General features: G+C 53.2%; 3 protein-coding genes and 1 non-coding gene across 4 annotated transcripts; 2 read left to right on the top strand and 2 right to left on the bottom strand.

Annotated features, from left to right (window-relative positions):
- Window positions 1–1312: 1312 nt before the first annotated feature.
- Window positions 1313–3142, top strand: J4E88_009980 (uncharacterized protein; the record flags this gene model as incomplete). Its single annotated transcript, XM_049403577.1, has 3 exons — window positions 1313–1412; window positions 1498–2815; window positions 2869–3142. The coding sequence occupies 3 exons, from the start codon at window positions 1313–1315 to the stop codon at window positions 3140–3142; spliced, it is 1692 nt and encodes a 563-aa protein (XP_049250739.1).
- Window positions 3143–10917: 7775 nt separating this feature from the next.
- Window positions 10918–11022, top strand: J4E88_009979. The gene has a single exon. It is a non-coding gene; the product is annotated as a tRNA-Lys (tRNA).
- A 1934-nt stretch (window positions 11023–12956) lies between these two features.
- Window positions 12957–15458, bottom strand: J4E88_009978 (uncharacterized protein; the record flags this gene model as incomplete). The annotated part of the gene is made up of 5 exons (XM_049403576.1): window positions 12957–13887; window positions 13934–13958; window positions 14926–15257; window positions 15308–15358; window positions 15448–15458. 5 exons carry the CDS (start codon window positions 15456–15458, stop codon window positions 12957–12959), a joined length of 1350 nt encoding a protein of 449 aa, XP_049250738.1.
- A 374-nt stretch (window positions 15459–15832) lies between these two features.
- On the bottom strand, window positions 15833–16789 carry J4E88_009977 (uncharacterized protein; the record flags this gene model as incomplete). Its single annotated transcript, XM_049403575.1, has 1 exon — window positions 15833–16789. The coding sequence occupies one exon, from the start codon at window positions 16787–16789 to the stop codon at window positions 15833–15835; it is 957 nt and encodes a 318-aa protein (XP_049250737.1).
- Between the last annotated feature and the right edge of the window lie 175 nt (window positions 16790–16964).

Genomic DNA, 16964 nt, shown 5'->3' with positions numbered 1-16964 from the left:
CGGTGCAAACGACAGAGTGTCGGATGCGGACCTGAAAACAGGGCTGTCGCGACGTTCAAGAGTACATGTCTCGTCGAGGGTGCCAAGTTGCCTGTGAGGCTGTCTAGTTGGTGTGGATGGGCATGAGGATTGACTCAGGGTCCAAGAGGCACAGCCAAGGGCGCAGCCATTTGGGCAAGGGAAGCACATGGGCTTCAAAGGCTAGACTCGTGCAGGGGGGAATGTCGGAAGAGGCGAGTTAGGGAAAAGAAGCGCCGCGCGGAAGTTTTCAGCTGCTTCCGCGAGCGCTAACGGGATGCGACAAGCAGCATCACATGGCGTGCATAGGTTTTCGAAACCGCTGAGTTAGCGGTATTGTATCACGGCGGCGTAACTTTCTCCCAAGGTTCGCCGGGCAGGTGACTTGTGGTGCAACGGGTCCGCCAGCGACAGCAGACAGTGCTACCAGTCAGCCAGGCAAGCCGACCATGGGCGCCGTAGGAGCAGAGGGTGCCGTGGTCAGCATGGCCCCGATGGGCTCGACGCAGCAGCGCGAGGGATGGGCATGAGTCTTGAGGGAGGCGGTAGAGACAGCGAGTCAGGCAGTGTTCTGGAAGTACCAGCGTGCACGGCCTGTGTTGTTCACATCATGTGCCTCCCCACGCCCAGGCCGTCACCACGCGGGCGACGACGCAGAGGTGGCATTCGCTGGCGCAGGTGGCGGCGGCCCTGGATGCGTTGTTTTGGAAGAGTAAATGCGGCCATGTCTCTGGGGGGGATGACGATGGGGACGAGGGCCACGAGCGTCGCAGAAACTGACTGAGAGGATCCATGGTTGACTCTGGACTCCGGGCAAAAGAGCGGTAGCCCGAGAAAGGCCGCAAGGGCATGGATCAAGGCTCTGATGGCAATCTGCCGGGGGAAGGAGCGCAGTGCAGGGGTTGCCTGTTAGTGTGGGTGCCCATCGCGCCTTCCATGTCGGCCCAGGTCGTAGGTCGTCGCTGCCCCCCTGCACCTTCTTAGTGGACCTTGCACGCACACCAGTACTTGGGCTTATACATACAAGATCCACTCCCACTTGCATGCCCTCTCTACATACCTCGCCCATAGCATTACACGCCTGCTCCCATTCACCCACTACGCTCTCTTGGACCTCCCCACATATACACCCATTCACTCACCACCGTCTATCCATGTATCTGTCAGCGCTGTAGCATCGCCGGCAACTCCCTCTGCTCGGCAACTCCATTGACGCACCCGGAACCTCATCGTCACTGACGCAAGCGGAACCACCGTTGACGAACTCCCCCTCAACCCCAACACAACGCCTACGATGCCTCTCCGCGCCGAACGGCCCATAGTGCGTGTCGAGCACAGCTCCATGCGCACCATCGAAACCCGCAGCACCGAGAACCTGTTCGGCCTCTGGTCTGGTGAGTGACATGCATGCCGATAGACACATGATACATCGCCATGATAGCATGTGAAGCGCACAACAGCGACTAACACACCCTCCAGTATTTGCACGATGCTCTCCTGCCATGGAAGACGGCAAACGCTACGAGAACATGGCCTGGCGGTTGTGGTCCCGCGAGACCTTCTGCTGCCAGCCAGACCCCGTGGCTGCTCCCCAGTGGACCTTCCAGCGCCAGTTGTCGGCTAGCGCCGCGGACATGCCCGCGCTGTCTACCAGCGTCGCCTCCGACGACTCCAATGTGGAAAGCGCCATCATCACCACTTCCCGCTCCGATCTCTCGGCCGACCGCCCCGACCTGCGCCGCCACGACTCTGCCACCAGCCAGGCCCGCGGCAAGCACATGACGCCCATCGGTCTCGAGAAGGTCGTCAACTCGATCCAAGAGAAGAAGTTCATTGAGCCGCTCTCACCTCTGCCCGCACAGCTTGCCCCGCCTGTACCCGAGCAGAAGCCCGCCCAACACAACACCTCGCCCCCCATCACCGCACGCCCCATCCCCGAAGCCTCTACCTCGACTGTAGCCACCACGGTGAACAGCGACATCATGAGCCCCGCCGTCAGCTCCGAAGCGAGCACCTCCACCGACGTGAGCGAGCACAGCGTCGTTCGCGGCTTCGAGCCTGGCCACATCTCCACCTCGGTACGGTCCACCACCAACCTGAACCCCACCCCCATCCTCAAGAAGACCTCCAGCTTTGTCACCAAGCCGCTGCCTGCCAAGGCCGACTTGAGCAAGAAGAAGCAGCCCATGTTCACTCTCGGTGGCTCCTCGGAAGAGGAGAACGGCAGCTCCTTCGAGGCCTACTCTCTCCAGCGCAGCTCCCTCTCACAGCAGCTGCGCAACGCCGCTCCCATGCGCAAGACGACCTCCTTCAAGAACGAGGTCAGCACCCGCACCTTCCACGACGTCTCCGAGAGCAGCGAGGCTGCCATTGAGACTGACAGCGAGGACGACGTCGACGAGAGCGCCATCGAGGACGAGGACTCCGACGAAGACGAGTGGGAAGACGACGACAACGAGGAGAGCGGTCCCCCCAGCGTTGCTGAGCACCGTCCTCTGTTCTCGCGCGTCGACTCAAAGCCCAACCTCACCTCCCGCCGTTCCCTACTCACCACCGCGCTCCACCAAGGTGACCGCGCATCAGCACTACAGAACGAAGCATCGCGATCATCGCCTGCTATCCGACGCTCCCGCACCAACGCACCCAACGGTCCATCGACCGGCAGCTCTCCCCACGAGGACAAGGGTCTGATGATGCGCGAGCCGGCTTCCCGCCCAAAGCCCATCATCATGACCACCTCCAACGTTCACCCACCCGCCATGTCCCCAAAGACGTGTAGACGCAACATGCTTACAAGGTATTTTTGCTCTTTACAAACTACACATGCAACATATACTAACTTTTCTGTAGTGAACTCACTGGATCGCTTCGTCAAAACCTGCTGTGGGAGAGGCAGCAAAAGAACGCTACAACCAACGCTGTAGCAAAGCGCGCTCAGAGCGCAGTCAACCTTCCAGCCCTACGCCGGGCTATGACCACCGGGGACGTAAAAGGCCTCAACACCAACGAGCAACAAGCTCAAATTAGATCCACCACCTTCCGGGACGACAACAAGCCCGACAGCTCATACAACCAATTCTTCGACGGCGGCGACGCCCAGGAGTACCACCGCTCTGGATGGTAGCACTTCATCATCATTTCTTCACATTTGCACTTCTAGCGGCATCTATGGTTTGGCATTGAACCACGGCGTTTTGTTTTCCACACTTTAGCGGCCACAATTTTCCAGAGCACTGGTCAGGCGATAATGGGTTATGATCCTCCCAAAATCTTCTGATACCCCCAGGGCATCGGTTATGCCCAATGAGGCTACGAATTTCTTTCATGCAGTTATATCGGACAATGGGTGCTTCTTGGTCTGAAGACGGGTTACGGCTCACGCCTATTTGGTCTGTACTATCACCTGCACTGTACTTGTATCGAACTCTTTGCCCGACCCATTATACCCCGGCATGGGACGGCTCCACGGAGCTGTTGAACCACAGCAACACCTAGCTTGGAAATAGCAGGTGTTTGCCTAGATACCTAATGATAAAAAGCGGATTCTTCACTATCTCACACTCCTACATGATGCCTACAGTGACTGTGGCGGCAAGGCCATGCACTAGGCCGATGTACCTCGAAGCCTCATTGACTCTTTAGCTGTCACCTGTTCCGGGGTTCGAGGTCCCAACAAGACGCATGTTCGATTGTAAAGAGCCACTTGTTTGGCAGGTTCCTTTACCGCTCTTCTGAACCACTCCAAGCTAGCTGCCTAAGAAGCGCTTATGCACGCTTTGCTGTAGGCTTCATGCAGTGCCGGATCGCACCACCACCACACTGATTCCCCCCGTTACATCTGCCGCGCCTAGAGGGCACGCTGTCTGTGTCACGATGGCGATCAGCCTGGTCATTGTTTATTGATGATATGGCGAAACTTGGATCTGCAATAGCCGCGACATTGCTCGTCGCTCGTCACAGCCCAAAGTCAAATTGGACTGAGCCGCGCCGCCCTTGCTTCGGCCCGGCTTCCTGTTCACCGTCACGAACTCTGTGTGCCTGACATGTTGCTGCGCCGCTGCTCATCACAGGAGATCACCAAGGGCATGCGGTACTCGAGGGCGCTGCCCCGTGAGGGCCTACCCTTGCGCCATATAGGCCAGGGCGCAGGCAACGTGCATCGTGCGTGCATCGTGGCGAGCACACCCACCCTCCGTCGTGCGTCGTGGGATCGCGGGCGAGACTCGACGGCTGCAGACGCCGCTCAGCCTTATGACTCGAGCTGCGAACTCAACACCAACAGCTGCCCCCGCGCAACGCAATCTCGACGCTCGCGGTTTCAGCAGGGCAAGGCACGAGTCGGGCGGCGAGGCTTTTCGCAGACACTGACACTGACAATAGTGAGCGACGCCACTACGTCATGCTAGCTGAAAGTTACCGCACTTCCCCGCGCGCCGTTTTGCTCCTGCTCCAGGCGTCGTCGCCCTCGCCCCTCGCTGCTCAATATGCGTTGCATCAGCATCACTCAACCACCATGCAAGCCTTGCCAGATGACTCCGGGAAGCGGCCTCGCCAATCGTCCCTCGGTCGTCGCTCAGCAATCATCACCACCGGATTGCGCGGGCTCAATCAGCGCAGCGCAACGCGGCCCCGGTCGCTCCAGCAGCTTGCATTGTTGACGCTCACTATTACCACTGATTTCAAAGTCCTCTGATCATCCGGATGCTAAAAACAACATTCATCCCTGAAAACGGCGGAAGGCGACGCTCTATCAGGCACCCGCAGCGCTACCCCGCGACCAAGTCGGTCTGGAGGTCGATGCGTTGGCATGTTAGCGCCTGCGAGTGGTCATCTGAAGCCAGCCTTGACGAGTCAACTTGGAGATGCTTCAGCCTCATGTACGAGGAACTCCGCCACGCCAAAGGGCTCCCTGGCAATATCTGGCTCAACCGCTTACATCCCTCGTCCTGTGACTGTGATTATCGCTTCCGTTGGCGGCTTCGGTTCAGTATCACTCCAGGCCTCCTGTCTCCGCAGTCTCATTTGCTGCCCCCGTGGGGGTCCCGTCACATGAACACCTATCGTTACACTTTGGTGACGTCCCTTCTCGCCAATGCCGCTGCGTGCAGATCTGATGTCTGCGTCTGCCTACGCGTCGAACGGATCTCGGGATGCTGGTGTCGCTGAAGCGACGCAGAGACAATCAATTGCCGCTGTGCAGGACGCCATTCTCCGCTGATCAGGTCGGCGAGAGCGCCGTCAAAATGTCGTGCTTGAGGTCGTGGCCGCGGAAGTCTTTCCCATTGCCTGGATGTAGAGTCCCACACGCAGCGCCATTGTTCCGTCAATACTTCCCGCATTACACATACTTTAATCACAATACTCGGCTTGCGCACCTAATGTACGAGAGGATTCGGTCATACCAATGGCTTATTGGCCTTGAATGCAGCCATTGGCACTGCCCATAGTCCAGCAGGGCACATGGGAGTAGCAACACCAGAACCAAGGCACTACGACTTCTCCACGCCAACCTAGGGAAATACTGAACAGCCTGCAGCCTACGTTGACGTTGGGTCACCTACTTTGCAAGGTTTTGGGTCAACGTAGTCTGCAGACCTGTTCAGGTTTTTTCTTGTATGAGGTGTCTCTGTCGTTGTAGTGACATTCTCTTTGCTTCCTGTCGATTCTCGCCCCTAGTCTTCAGCCGTACCCCGACCCTCTGCCTACACATCAGCCTAGCGGTACACCATCATGCTTCATCCGGTGGTATTCTTTACATCAGGCACGCGGTGCAAACGGCACCCCACAATCTACTTTTTATCAGTTCAACCGTCATATCACTAACTCGAAATAGTAGGAGCAGACACAGGAACACTTGCGCTTTGACTGTTTACAGATGCATCACCTGTCTCCAACACGTTTGAACGCCAGCCATCCCCGCTCAAACCTCAAGTCTTGCCAGCGCATCGCCCAAGCGCGCTCATACCGTCTATTGACCTTCACGATAGTTGGCTCTTAGTCGGTAAGATCTTCGGCAGTGGCTCTGACTCCGGGACATTGCCCTAGCCTAGCGTCAATTACCCCAGGCTTCGCTGGCATGTTTCAGTCAACACCATCGCGATATGAAAGGGCCGTTTGACGACAATCAGGATATTTACATTCCCGAATGATCGCGATCTCTCGATCGTGTCTGCGATTAACGGGCGCATCAGGTTGATCACGATCAGTCTCATGATGCCAGGGCAGACCTGCAAAGATCGAGATCAGGCATGCACCATCTTTTTTCCGAAGTCTCGGTAGATGGACACCTGCTCCACTCCATAGAGGCGCCACGGTAGTATGCAGCCTTAAATCACCCACATGTCCATCGCATTCACAGATGTACGTCATTGCTCACCAGCCTCTTTTGTCGCCCTGATTTCTCTAACGTTATGAATGCAAACGACAACAGCGATCTTTCGGTTTTCGCCGTGCTGATGCATGCTCTAGCCTCCAGCTATTGACACAGCAAGCCGAGGCATTTGCATGACTGCGCTATCGAAGCTCAACCGACTTGAAGTCCAAGAGGCGGGGGAGCCATTGCGCTGGACAAGCGGAACAACCCCCGGCCACTCTTCGACAACACCGAGGCTTCTGAAGATACGAGCACATGGACACCGTGCTGCTCCTAGCACTGCCCGTGAAGATGGACGGTCCTCATGCCGCGCAGAGACCTGTTGCGACAAGCTTCGATGCACGCAGCCATGACGATATCGAGAGCACCCCGGACATTTGCTAAAGAAGGTAAGTCGCGATGGCCAACCACCACGAAAAGCAAGATGATCATACGCAACGGTTATCACGAACCAAACAATAACACGGCGATCTTGATACTTGAGGCAAGCATGATGCAAACCGTTTCTCAGGAACGGCACCCATTGAACCGGTGCTGTGCGTTAAATCTACGATTCGATCGAACGACGAGTGAAGACCATGGTACGCTACCGGTAGAACCAAACCTTGGAGACTATCCCCAGACCCCAGATTTACGTAGTATCGGATGGCGCTCCCGGAAACAGCATAACGCTGCCCAGTATTTGTTACATCTCATTTCTTTTGTCTGCTGTTTCATTACACGTCCCTGCAGGGCTGGAAGTCTGCCAGAAGGTTCGGGAGTTCGTCGTGGTCAGCTGTCTCCTGATCTTGCAGCGGGCACGTCTTCCCCGCCGTCGTCGCAGGCATGCGCTTGCTGCTTCAGCTCTTCCCACGCGACGCATCCTTGCGTAGCGTGCGCCTCAGCAATAAGCTGCGTGCGGCACCGCTTTGCTCACCCATCAGCTTACAGACATTATCAAGAATTTGGTGACTCACTATGCTGCGGAGCAAGGACGAGCCTACTACCAGAAGTCAGCACACTATCGACAGAGGCCGTCTCGGGTATCTTCGGATACTCAGACGTTCGGCGCAATACAGCTCGGATGAAGCACTTTCCAGAACTCATTTTGCGCATCATGCCTTACTGCCTTACCTCATGATCTCCCTGGTCTGCAGACCCGGCCCCGCACGTGTCAAAACAACGAAGATGGACCGAAGTACCCTGAAAATCAGACAGTAATAGTCGGCGAGAACACCGCTCCATGGCGCGATTGTCCACCAATCCGCGTTCTTGCTATCTCGTGCCGATTATATCGCGGAACGTTGCTTAGCTTCCCCACGAACGCCGCTTACCCCGCAAGGACTCAAGTCGAGCGGTTAGCTAAACAGAACAGGCAATTCCCGCCCAAGCACTGATTCACGACTGACAAACAGAGTTTGGAGCGAAGGTTTTGAGATGTCAGGTGTGCTGTTGAAACTGTGGAACTGGTGGTTACACTTCCCCAGACTGGCAACCCCGGACGTCGCAGGTTGCTCAAATCCATACGTGTCAAGGGTACCACTCCACACGCCCCATAACTGCGACCCTCGACGCGAAGACCCTTTTCGCATCAGTTGCTTTCATGGTTGTTCGCTGCATCAAATATGCTGTCATCAATGCGCCTCACTTGCCAGAAGCCGCGAGATCCTGGTCACGAATCTGTTACAATCTGGAGACAATGGGTCGCAACACATCATGGGGTAGAAAGCATATCTCTTTTCTGGGGTGAACCCGCTCGAGCTTCGTCATGGAGTTTGGGATCCATGACGTACACACCGGATCCAATGCAGGTACCAAGGCCCAAGACGTCGATCATGGACTGGCTGGATTGGGTAAACCGGGTCAAACCTCTCCCCCAGGCAGGCTAAATGCAGAACACTGGTAAATTACAGCGCGAAAGATATGTCTTTGTCAGCCTCAGGGTTGTTCAGCTCCCCAACACAAGACATGTTGCGGCAGGATTGTTGGCTTGCTTCAACAGAGCTGCTCATACGTCACACAACAAATCCAACAAGATCGCGCTGACGAAATAGCGATGGTAGTTTGCTGATTGGCATGGCTAGGCCTCACCACCAATATCGATGTTTCTCTCAACAAGACCTCTGGTGCCCGCAAGTGGTGTGGAGTCGTTATCGCCAGCGCCAACAGCCCCTCCGCTCCACCGGATCGATTGGCTGCCAGCGGATCTCAGCCCTTTTCGCCTTCTGCCATCGTCACACACAAGCGAAGATTTTCTAGAAGCCCCAGAGAATATTACATCGTTTGCGTCTAGAGCTATTTGGCATCGCCGCACAACAAGCTTTTTTATCCTTCCGGTGGCCATTAGAGACGAGTGTTCCATATTCGGCACTCGCGAGGCTGGCGACGCGTTGACGCGCATGCGTGCAGGGTGTTCAATGTATCGATTGAGCTGATTCATGCGTCATTGTGCTCGCATTGGGGATGGAGTATGCACAAATCACACAATCGTATCCATTTCCTCATGAACAGCGTCACTCATGCGCAGCTGTCGACGCTGCAGCACAATCATGTCGGTAAATCCGACGGACGCTGACTTGCGAACGCATGCATGCATGAACCGAGTTTCACGTGCCAAACCTGCGCGGGCGCGCATGTGTGCGGTGCTTGCCGAGCTCCACCGACACGCAAGCAACGCAAGTTCACGAGCGCAGCCAGGGTTATTGTTTCAACGGAATCAAAATGGCAGGTACGTACCTGCATTGCTACCCAAAGCACTGTTACATCGGACGTGATATCTGCACGAATCGAATGAAGAGGAGTTTTTTCTTTTCTTTAGTTGGTTTTGCAAGTCACATTGTCATGATCCTTCCCCATCAAAGTAAAGCTCGCATGCAAAATCTCGGTTTCTACTCGCTCTACAAGGATCATTATCTCCACCTGGGGGGCGTAAATCCTCGCATAGTTCCCGTTGTCTTTTGCTGTCACATGTCTGGCTGTACTCCGCAGTTGAGGGTTGCAGATGCGCGGACGAGAACAATTCTCAATCTCACCCGTACATTTCCGACAAAAAGGTCCACTGTAAAGCGCACAACGAGTAGTTCCCGCGAGTCCAGAACTTCTCGGTTATTTCTGTACATGTGGATATGGCATGGAGTTGAAATGCCATGTTCCATGTCCGCAGCTGACAGCGCCGCGACCCACAACGGTGAATGCTCGGCTCGAGCCTCTCGAGTATCTGAGCCACAGCCATTTTTCACCGCCACGCAAGCGGTGGTTTGAGGGGCAACGTTACACCGGTATCAACTTACTCGCAACGAGTCTAGTTTATCTTTTCTCCGTTTAGACTGCGATGGATGCTAGTGGGCTACTGCATCCGGCATGGTAAGACAATGATAGTCTACCCTCGGAGGCTCGGCATCGGTTTCCCAGTCCCAAGCGAGTAGAACCAGAGCCCTACAAACCACCGATGCCAGCTAACCTCCGATGCTCTGCCTCCGGCTTACGCCTGCCTACGCTTAGACAACGTGTTCGGCGTATCGAAAAACAACGGCAACTACGCACAAGTTCCCAGCCTATCCCAATCCTCCCGAGAATAATCGCGCGGTGAATCGCATGTGGCATGTACTCTCATGCCCTTCTAGACTCTGCATTAGCGCCGCTTCGAGAAGAAGCATCACCCTCGCATAACGCAGACTGCATACAACCACCAACACGCATGACCTCCGCGCCGCTAGTTCACCGGCCGGGAATATGGAAGCTTGTAACCTAAGCCCATCGCGAACCACCGTTGCCATCGCTGTCTCATCTCGACTCCGAAGTGGCTGGACTGTGGATACAGCAAAGTCTTTGCTTTCGGGGTCTGGTGCGATAGCACGCTATCGAACGATAGCTGGTGTGCAAGCTTGCCGTCCCGACTCCGAACGAATGATAGGTGAGACGATGGAAATTGGCACTACTGGTTATTGGATATGGAGGCGGCTGTAATCGGGGGTCGGAGGAAGGTGTTGAGGCTCTGCGGGTACGTGCATGACCGCCGATGTGGGTCCTGTCGGTGTCGCGAATTGAGTATTGGAGTGTTCGCTTGGGTGGTGCGTAGGGTTTGGGTGTAGTGCTGACGGCCAGCTGTGAACTGTTGAGGTATTGTATTTTTTGACAGTGTGCATGTGTCTTTTTGTTACACGCAGGGGTAAGACAGCGATAGCGAAGGTGGCGTGTGTTGTGATAGATTGTGTATCTGTTCCTGAGGCTAGGTGTGGAAGGTGTGTAAGTGGGGTGTAGGTATTACTACCTCTGCTTTCTGTTCGCGCGTCTTGGTCATTCGTAGCATTGCCATGTGTACATGCCATATGGTTCGCATATTAACATGGTGGTTGCTCCATGCTGGAATACCTTCCTTGAGTGTAGCCGTATATCCGCCGAAAAAAAAAAACTTCAACCTACCTTTACCACGCCCAACTTGAACACCTCACACCGTGTGCTACACGCTTCTTGAGCTTGCAGTGCTTCAATCCAACCCTCACAACAGTCATTGAGTACACCTTAATTTTCCCGAAGCCAATATATCAGCCCGGCTAGCTCAATCGGTAGAGCGTGAGACTCTTAGCTTTCACGTCCTAACTAGACTCGATTGGTTCATCTCAAGGTTGTGGGTTCGACCCCCACGTCGGGCTTACGTTCTCCTGCGCATTGCATGATGTGTCGAGGACTTTTTTGGCGGTTGAGGGTGATGGTGTTGTATTTTTGGACTTTTTGGAATTCGGTGGATGCCAAGAAGGCGAAGCGAGAGGAAGATGTCAAGAAGCAGCGGGGAAATGATGGAACACTAGAGCATGTATGACTGCTGTGTGGAAGGAGTCGGAGAAGGAAGCGGATAGATGTGCTGGTCGTTAAGTCTGGTGCATAAAGGGGCGTGCATGGCACTGTCGACTTCGTGCGCCGACTACAAGCATTGCAAGTATGGGAAGACCACTCAATACTACGCGCTTTCATGACTTTGCTCCCACGATGTGGTAATCAAAGAATATCAAGAAAGCGAATCTCGCGTCACTAGATCGGACGTCGGAGTAGTAATGCTGGTTAGAAGCGACAACATCCATCAGATCGCGCTATGTTATGTCCCCTTGTATTGGGATTCGTCAAAGGTTTAATACTGTGTTCGTACGTGATTCAAGTTCTCTGCGCGTATTCTCTTCTTACTTGCAGCTTAAGAACCTTCACTGCGTTGGAACGCATGTAGCAAACACAATCCCCTTGGAACTTTTCGCGAGACCATGTGTGAGCCGCCTACTTCGTCTTCTGATCGCACGACACGAAGTGGGCGATATCTTGTACCAATCCAAGTACTGCGCGAAGAATCATTCAGCGAACAAGTTCAGTTCAAGTTGGGGGTTTTCAGTGAGGACTCACGAAAGAACAGCGTTGTGTAGAAGAATGGACATTCTTCTACTCTATCTACTATCTACACCGATACCACAACTCCCTCCCCTTCTCCAACCCTCCATCTCCATCCATCTCAAAACCCCGTCCCGCCCACCCCAAACTCCATCCAACCCATATCACAAGTCCCTCACTCCCACCCTCAGCAAGGGACCAACAATATCCTGCGAGAAGACACCTTCTCGCAGCTTCTCAGCTTCTTGTGACTGCCGTAGCAGTAGCTCCGCCCGATGAAACGCTGACGCTCCCAAGTGTGTGGAATTGTCAGCCAAGACCCGTAGGCCTTGTCTCAGTCAAACCACGCAAACCGGCGTAGCACTGCCGTAGCAGCTTTTGCGTACGCCCCGAGTGTGCAATGGTATGAGCTGAAAGATCCAAAGAACTTGTCCCTGGAGCGAAGCGACACCCATACCCCTTCAAGTACATGTCGTCACGACTGGCTACCGTTCCCAAGTGTGTGGGACAGATCAGCCAAGATGCGTGAATCCATGTCTTGTCAATCATCCAACCCTTGGTATCATCGCTTATTACTCCGAGTGTGCGAAGTAATGAGCTGCCGTATCGGTAGAAGCTTCTCCTTGGAGCGAAGCGACATCCGGAAGAATGTGGTTGTAGGTGGCCAAAGAAAGTGTGTTCCTTGGACACCACACCGAAAAACCATGTGGTACAAAGCTTGTCCCTAAGGCCAAGCGACCGCCGTAGCGGTATGACCTTGAACCACCTCACTCTCTCACGTCAGCGCGAGAGAGCGAGGAGTAAAACCGCAACGAAGTCGTCTATGCGAACAAGAGCGACGATTGCGGTTTTGAGTTCAAGGTAAGGAAAAAGAGAAGAAGTGGGAGGAGCGGGCGGGCGAGATTATATAGGCAGTGTGGGCGCGCGGCGGGGCGGTTGATCCGGCGCCGGAGCTGAGTAATGGGTGGCGATGACGTGCTGGTTAGAAGGGCCTGGAAGTCCTGTTTGCGGAAGGAGCGTGGATTTGAGGTCACTGGCGTGGTGAAGGTGAGTGACCAGGCAACGCGCCGACGCGCCGACAACAGCGCGCACAGAGGATCTTCAAGTTCGTTCAATTTCAGGTAGGAGACGACAATAACATAATACAGTACAAGGAAATGACATTTGGTAGATGTAGCCGTCCGGCTGCCCTTTTGGGTGTCATGTACTTCGTCTAATCAGGCCTAATAGCCTCCAGTTTATCCTCCCATATTTGAGCAGTAAGCTCATCCCTTCGCATTTCGAGCGGCCCCATGCTGGAGAACATTACCGATACCCTACACTCCCTATCTAGTAGATCTTGAATCTTCGGAAACATCTCCTTCAGATCCGTTAATACAAATCGCCTATAGTTGTCGTGATACGTAGGAAGTGACGAAAATGCGGCATCAAAGTCGAATATAACACGCGTCAGCTTAGGCAGATCTTTAAGATTATCGAGATCGCCGGTCTTGATGTTATATGCCTTCTCTTCTCCCTTGTATATAGAGAGGACACTCTCCGTTGTCGTAATCCTGATGATTTTGATCTTGCGCACCCACTCTCGCGGTGGTACGCCGTAGCCGAAGCGCGGATCGTTGAGGAATTCAGGGACGAGACGACATTCTACGAAAGAGAACGTTGTATTGCGGTACCAAGCCTCGATAAGCTCGGAGTAGAAGAGCTTGCCGGAGTAGTCACGATCCCAGAGGTGCTCGCAGGCAATGGTGGTGCGATTTGTGAACCCTGCGGGGAACATGGGCGTGAAACCGATTTCGGAACAAAAGAGGAAAGATTCCAGTATCTCCTTATCAATCTTCACGATCGACTCCCCGATGATGTATTGGTATATCATGTCGCGAAGCTCGCGGGGTAGTTTGTCGCAGACCGTGGTGCAGATGGGGAGACACTGCGCTGCTGCATAGCGCTTCATACGGTGGTTGATCTCACCAGCAATATTCCGGGCTTCTTCCTGTAGTCTGAACATCCGTTGGTATCGACCGGTTTCGTGAGAAGGCTCCTTGACTGGACAACTATTGCGTAGACAGAAGATTTGATTCTCGGCGTTCAGTTCTCCGACGCGCGCGTCTATAATCTTCTTTAGGACTTTCAGCTTCTTGAACTCGCTGTTGGAGGTCAGCTGTTGTTCTTTCACAACCAGATGGCGCATACGTTTGAAGGTACTTCCGATCTTCGTCTGGAGTGGCGGATACAATATTCTCCCCAGCGACACTGGTATTTGTATGATTCAATGTAGACGACTCGGAGCATCTATTGGAATTCATTATCACCGCCCGCAAACTGTATTTGACGAACTTACCCTTCCACAGCAGAGGCAAGTCGCGCACCGCTGGGGACTTGAGTTGGCGTTACTCCTGTGACGTTGCTGTTGATGCTCACTGACATGATGTTTTTCTGTCAACTCGAGTGTGAAATTGGAGAAGTGATGAAGAGTGCAGGTGGTAAGTGGTACTGTGGGTCTGCTATTCATGAAGAGGTATATGCGGAAAACGCTCGTGATGTCTAGCGGTGACACGTGCGCACAGCTTTCATTCCATGTCCCTACCATCCCCTCCGACGCATTGATGCAAGAGCTTTTCGTTCGATTTCCTGCAAGGATGCTTGAGCGCGTGGCGACTCGATCGCTTCATGAAACTTCTTGGTCCATTCTTCCACGGTAGTCTCCTCCGGTACCACCACGAACTTCAAGTTCAACTCAGACCGAACGATAAGTTTGAACCGCAAACGATGCAGTGACAGTAACACTGGAAACATGTATGCGGCGTGTTGAGCGCATGCCTGCGCATCGTGACCGTCATACATGTTTTCAAGGAGATTCTCCAATATAATCGTAACAATCGGGCAAGTCCTGTGGAAATGCCTGAGCAACTCAAGTCTCTCCGCGAAGCATTCCTGATCAAACGTTTCGCCACCGATCCGTACTTTGATCTCAAACCTCTTGATGAATCCGGCCGGGTTCAGATTGGTGGACCATCGCAATCTTCTGAGAGATCTGCAAATGAATTTGGGATGGATAACAAGGAAGGTCGCATTTCGATACCACGCTTTAACCAGTTCGAGCCTGATTGGGTCGTCTTGAGTGAGATAGCCGGGTGTCAGTAGCCAGGTGTCAGACCGGCACTTTAGATTAGCTTTGCTAATACCTTTAATGCTCTCGTGTCCGCTGACTTCATGGTCTTCGTCTAATTCGACTCGTTGGCCTTGGAAGATGAACCCGTATATCGTGTCGCGGAGTTCTTGACATAATCGCTTGCGTACTTCCTCGAGCAACGCACGGCAGCGCGGCGCTTCGTAAGACCTGATGCAAGTGTCGACTTCGCATTTCGTTTTCTGGATGATGCTCTTAGCGATGCCGTTTGTTTTTCCAAAGGCTGTTTGCTGTTCAGTGGTCAAGAGCGCAGGCACGTCTGCGTCGTCTTCCAAGAGCCGGACAGCGTATGAAAGCCTTTTAGCGTTTTCCAGCCGGAACGATGCTCTGCCCGTTGTCAATGACTATCTCGATCGCAACGGAAGCGTATTACATACTCTTTAAGGTAAAAGTTCATCTCGTACTCAGAATCGACAGGTTCATCCCATCTGATGGGGCTCCAGTATTCTGGTGGATATATCTGGGCTCTTTTCGCTCGTTAGCTATCAAAATTTAGAGGACTGTTGTTGCTACTCACAGTTGCGCCATCTTGTGACACGTAGTATAGTCAATTTCCGAGATGTATTGCTGATTCTAGAAACGAGGAAATCTGTGTGTTCAAAGCTCGATATACAAGAGCATTGGGCAAGTGCGAAGTTAAGTAGCAAAGGTGACGCATCCAAGCTCTTTCGGCTTAGCGTCCGATGTGACCGTGGTATACTTTGGTTGTTAAGATGAGATTTCATTGAGAACCATGGTTGCGATACACTAGAGTCAAGGCTTACATTCGATACGTGATGGTGTCCGATGGCCCATAGCACCAGCATGCGACGCATTTAATTAACAATTTTCCAGTCAGTGCCGTTTCTTTCTGAGCGAGTCGTGCAATACAAGAACTAGGTTGCTCGCGGCTGTTCCAAATCTTATCCTTCTGATTCGTCCATATCATCCTCTTGTGACCCGTCTGACTCATCCTCGTGTGATTCATCCGAATCATCCTCTTGCAGATCACCTGAAAAGTAGTGCTGTGAGCTATCCGAGATATACTTCTGTGACGCATCCTCCATCTTGTCCTGCATGTCGTCCCAGTCTGGATAATGTCCACTGTACTCTTCTTTCCAGAACTTTATGCGAGCCTCTTCAACAGCTGCTTCAAACTTCTTCGTCCACCCTTCCACAGTAGTTTCTTCAGGCTCAACTAGAAATTCCAGGCCCCTTTCAGAACGCACTGTCACCTTGTATCCCTTCCTTCTCAGTTCAACCAAGTCTGGGAAGAGGTAGGCTGCACTCTGCGCATACGCTCTCAATGGCAAAACTTTTGCGTCTCTGAAGTTTGGGTAGTAAATGAGGTCGTTTACGCAGATCGTGATTTTTGTATGCGCTTTGTCGAGGAGGAGCAGTGACTTGAATCGCTCCAGGTAGCCGGTGTGGTCGACAGTATCGGATTCAAGAAATATCACCAAGGTGACGTGGTGTAGTAAGCTGAGTGGCTGTAGTCCAGTACTCCACGGAAACTGAAGGAGAAAAGAATTCATGATGGAGGGATCCATAATCCCAAATTTTGTAGTTTCAAACCACCCTCTAGCCAAATTTTCCCTGATGACAGCGTCATCAACGAAGTAATCGGGCTCTAGAAGATAGCGGTAAGGGATGCGCCTTGTATTTCCCGATTCGAGGCAGGCATCAACGTAGCACTCGAACTTTTCGTCCTCCTCCGCCAATAGACGAGCAGCTGAGTCCTGGAAAATGAAGCCATATATCATATCGCGGAGCTCCTGCGGAAGGGGTTTCACTTTCTGCAATATCTGATTGCACGGGGCAGCTTCATGCTTTACGATCTGCTCGTCAACATCGGCTCTGAGTCGACGGATCGCGTTCATAATGCTGCAAGCAGCCGCGTGATAGGCGGCCAATTCCTCCTTTTTCGCATAGTTTAGTACTGTCCAATTGTGCTTGTGGGTAAATCGATGGAGAGATCTCAACTGTTTCAGTAAGATCTGGAGCTGTCTTGATGCGCTACTCGATGTTAATATTGCCAGATCACAACGAAACGCT

Source organism: Alternaria novae-zelandiae (assembly GCF_023758075.1).
Source record: "Alternaria novae-zelandiae strain BMP 2774 chromosome Unknown scaffold_27, whole genome shotgun sequence".
NCBI classification, from domain to species: Eukaryota; Fungi; Ascomycota; class Dothideomycetes; order Pleosporales; family Pleosporaceae; genus Alternaria; species Alternaria novae-zelandiae.
Note: the sequence above shows the minus strand (reverse complement) of the source record. Positions and strands in the feature narration are given on the sequence as shown.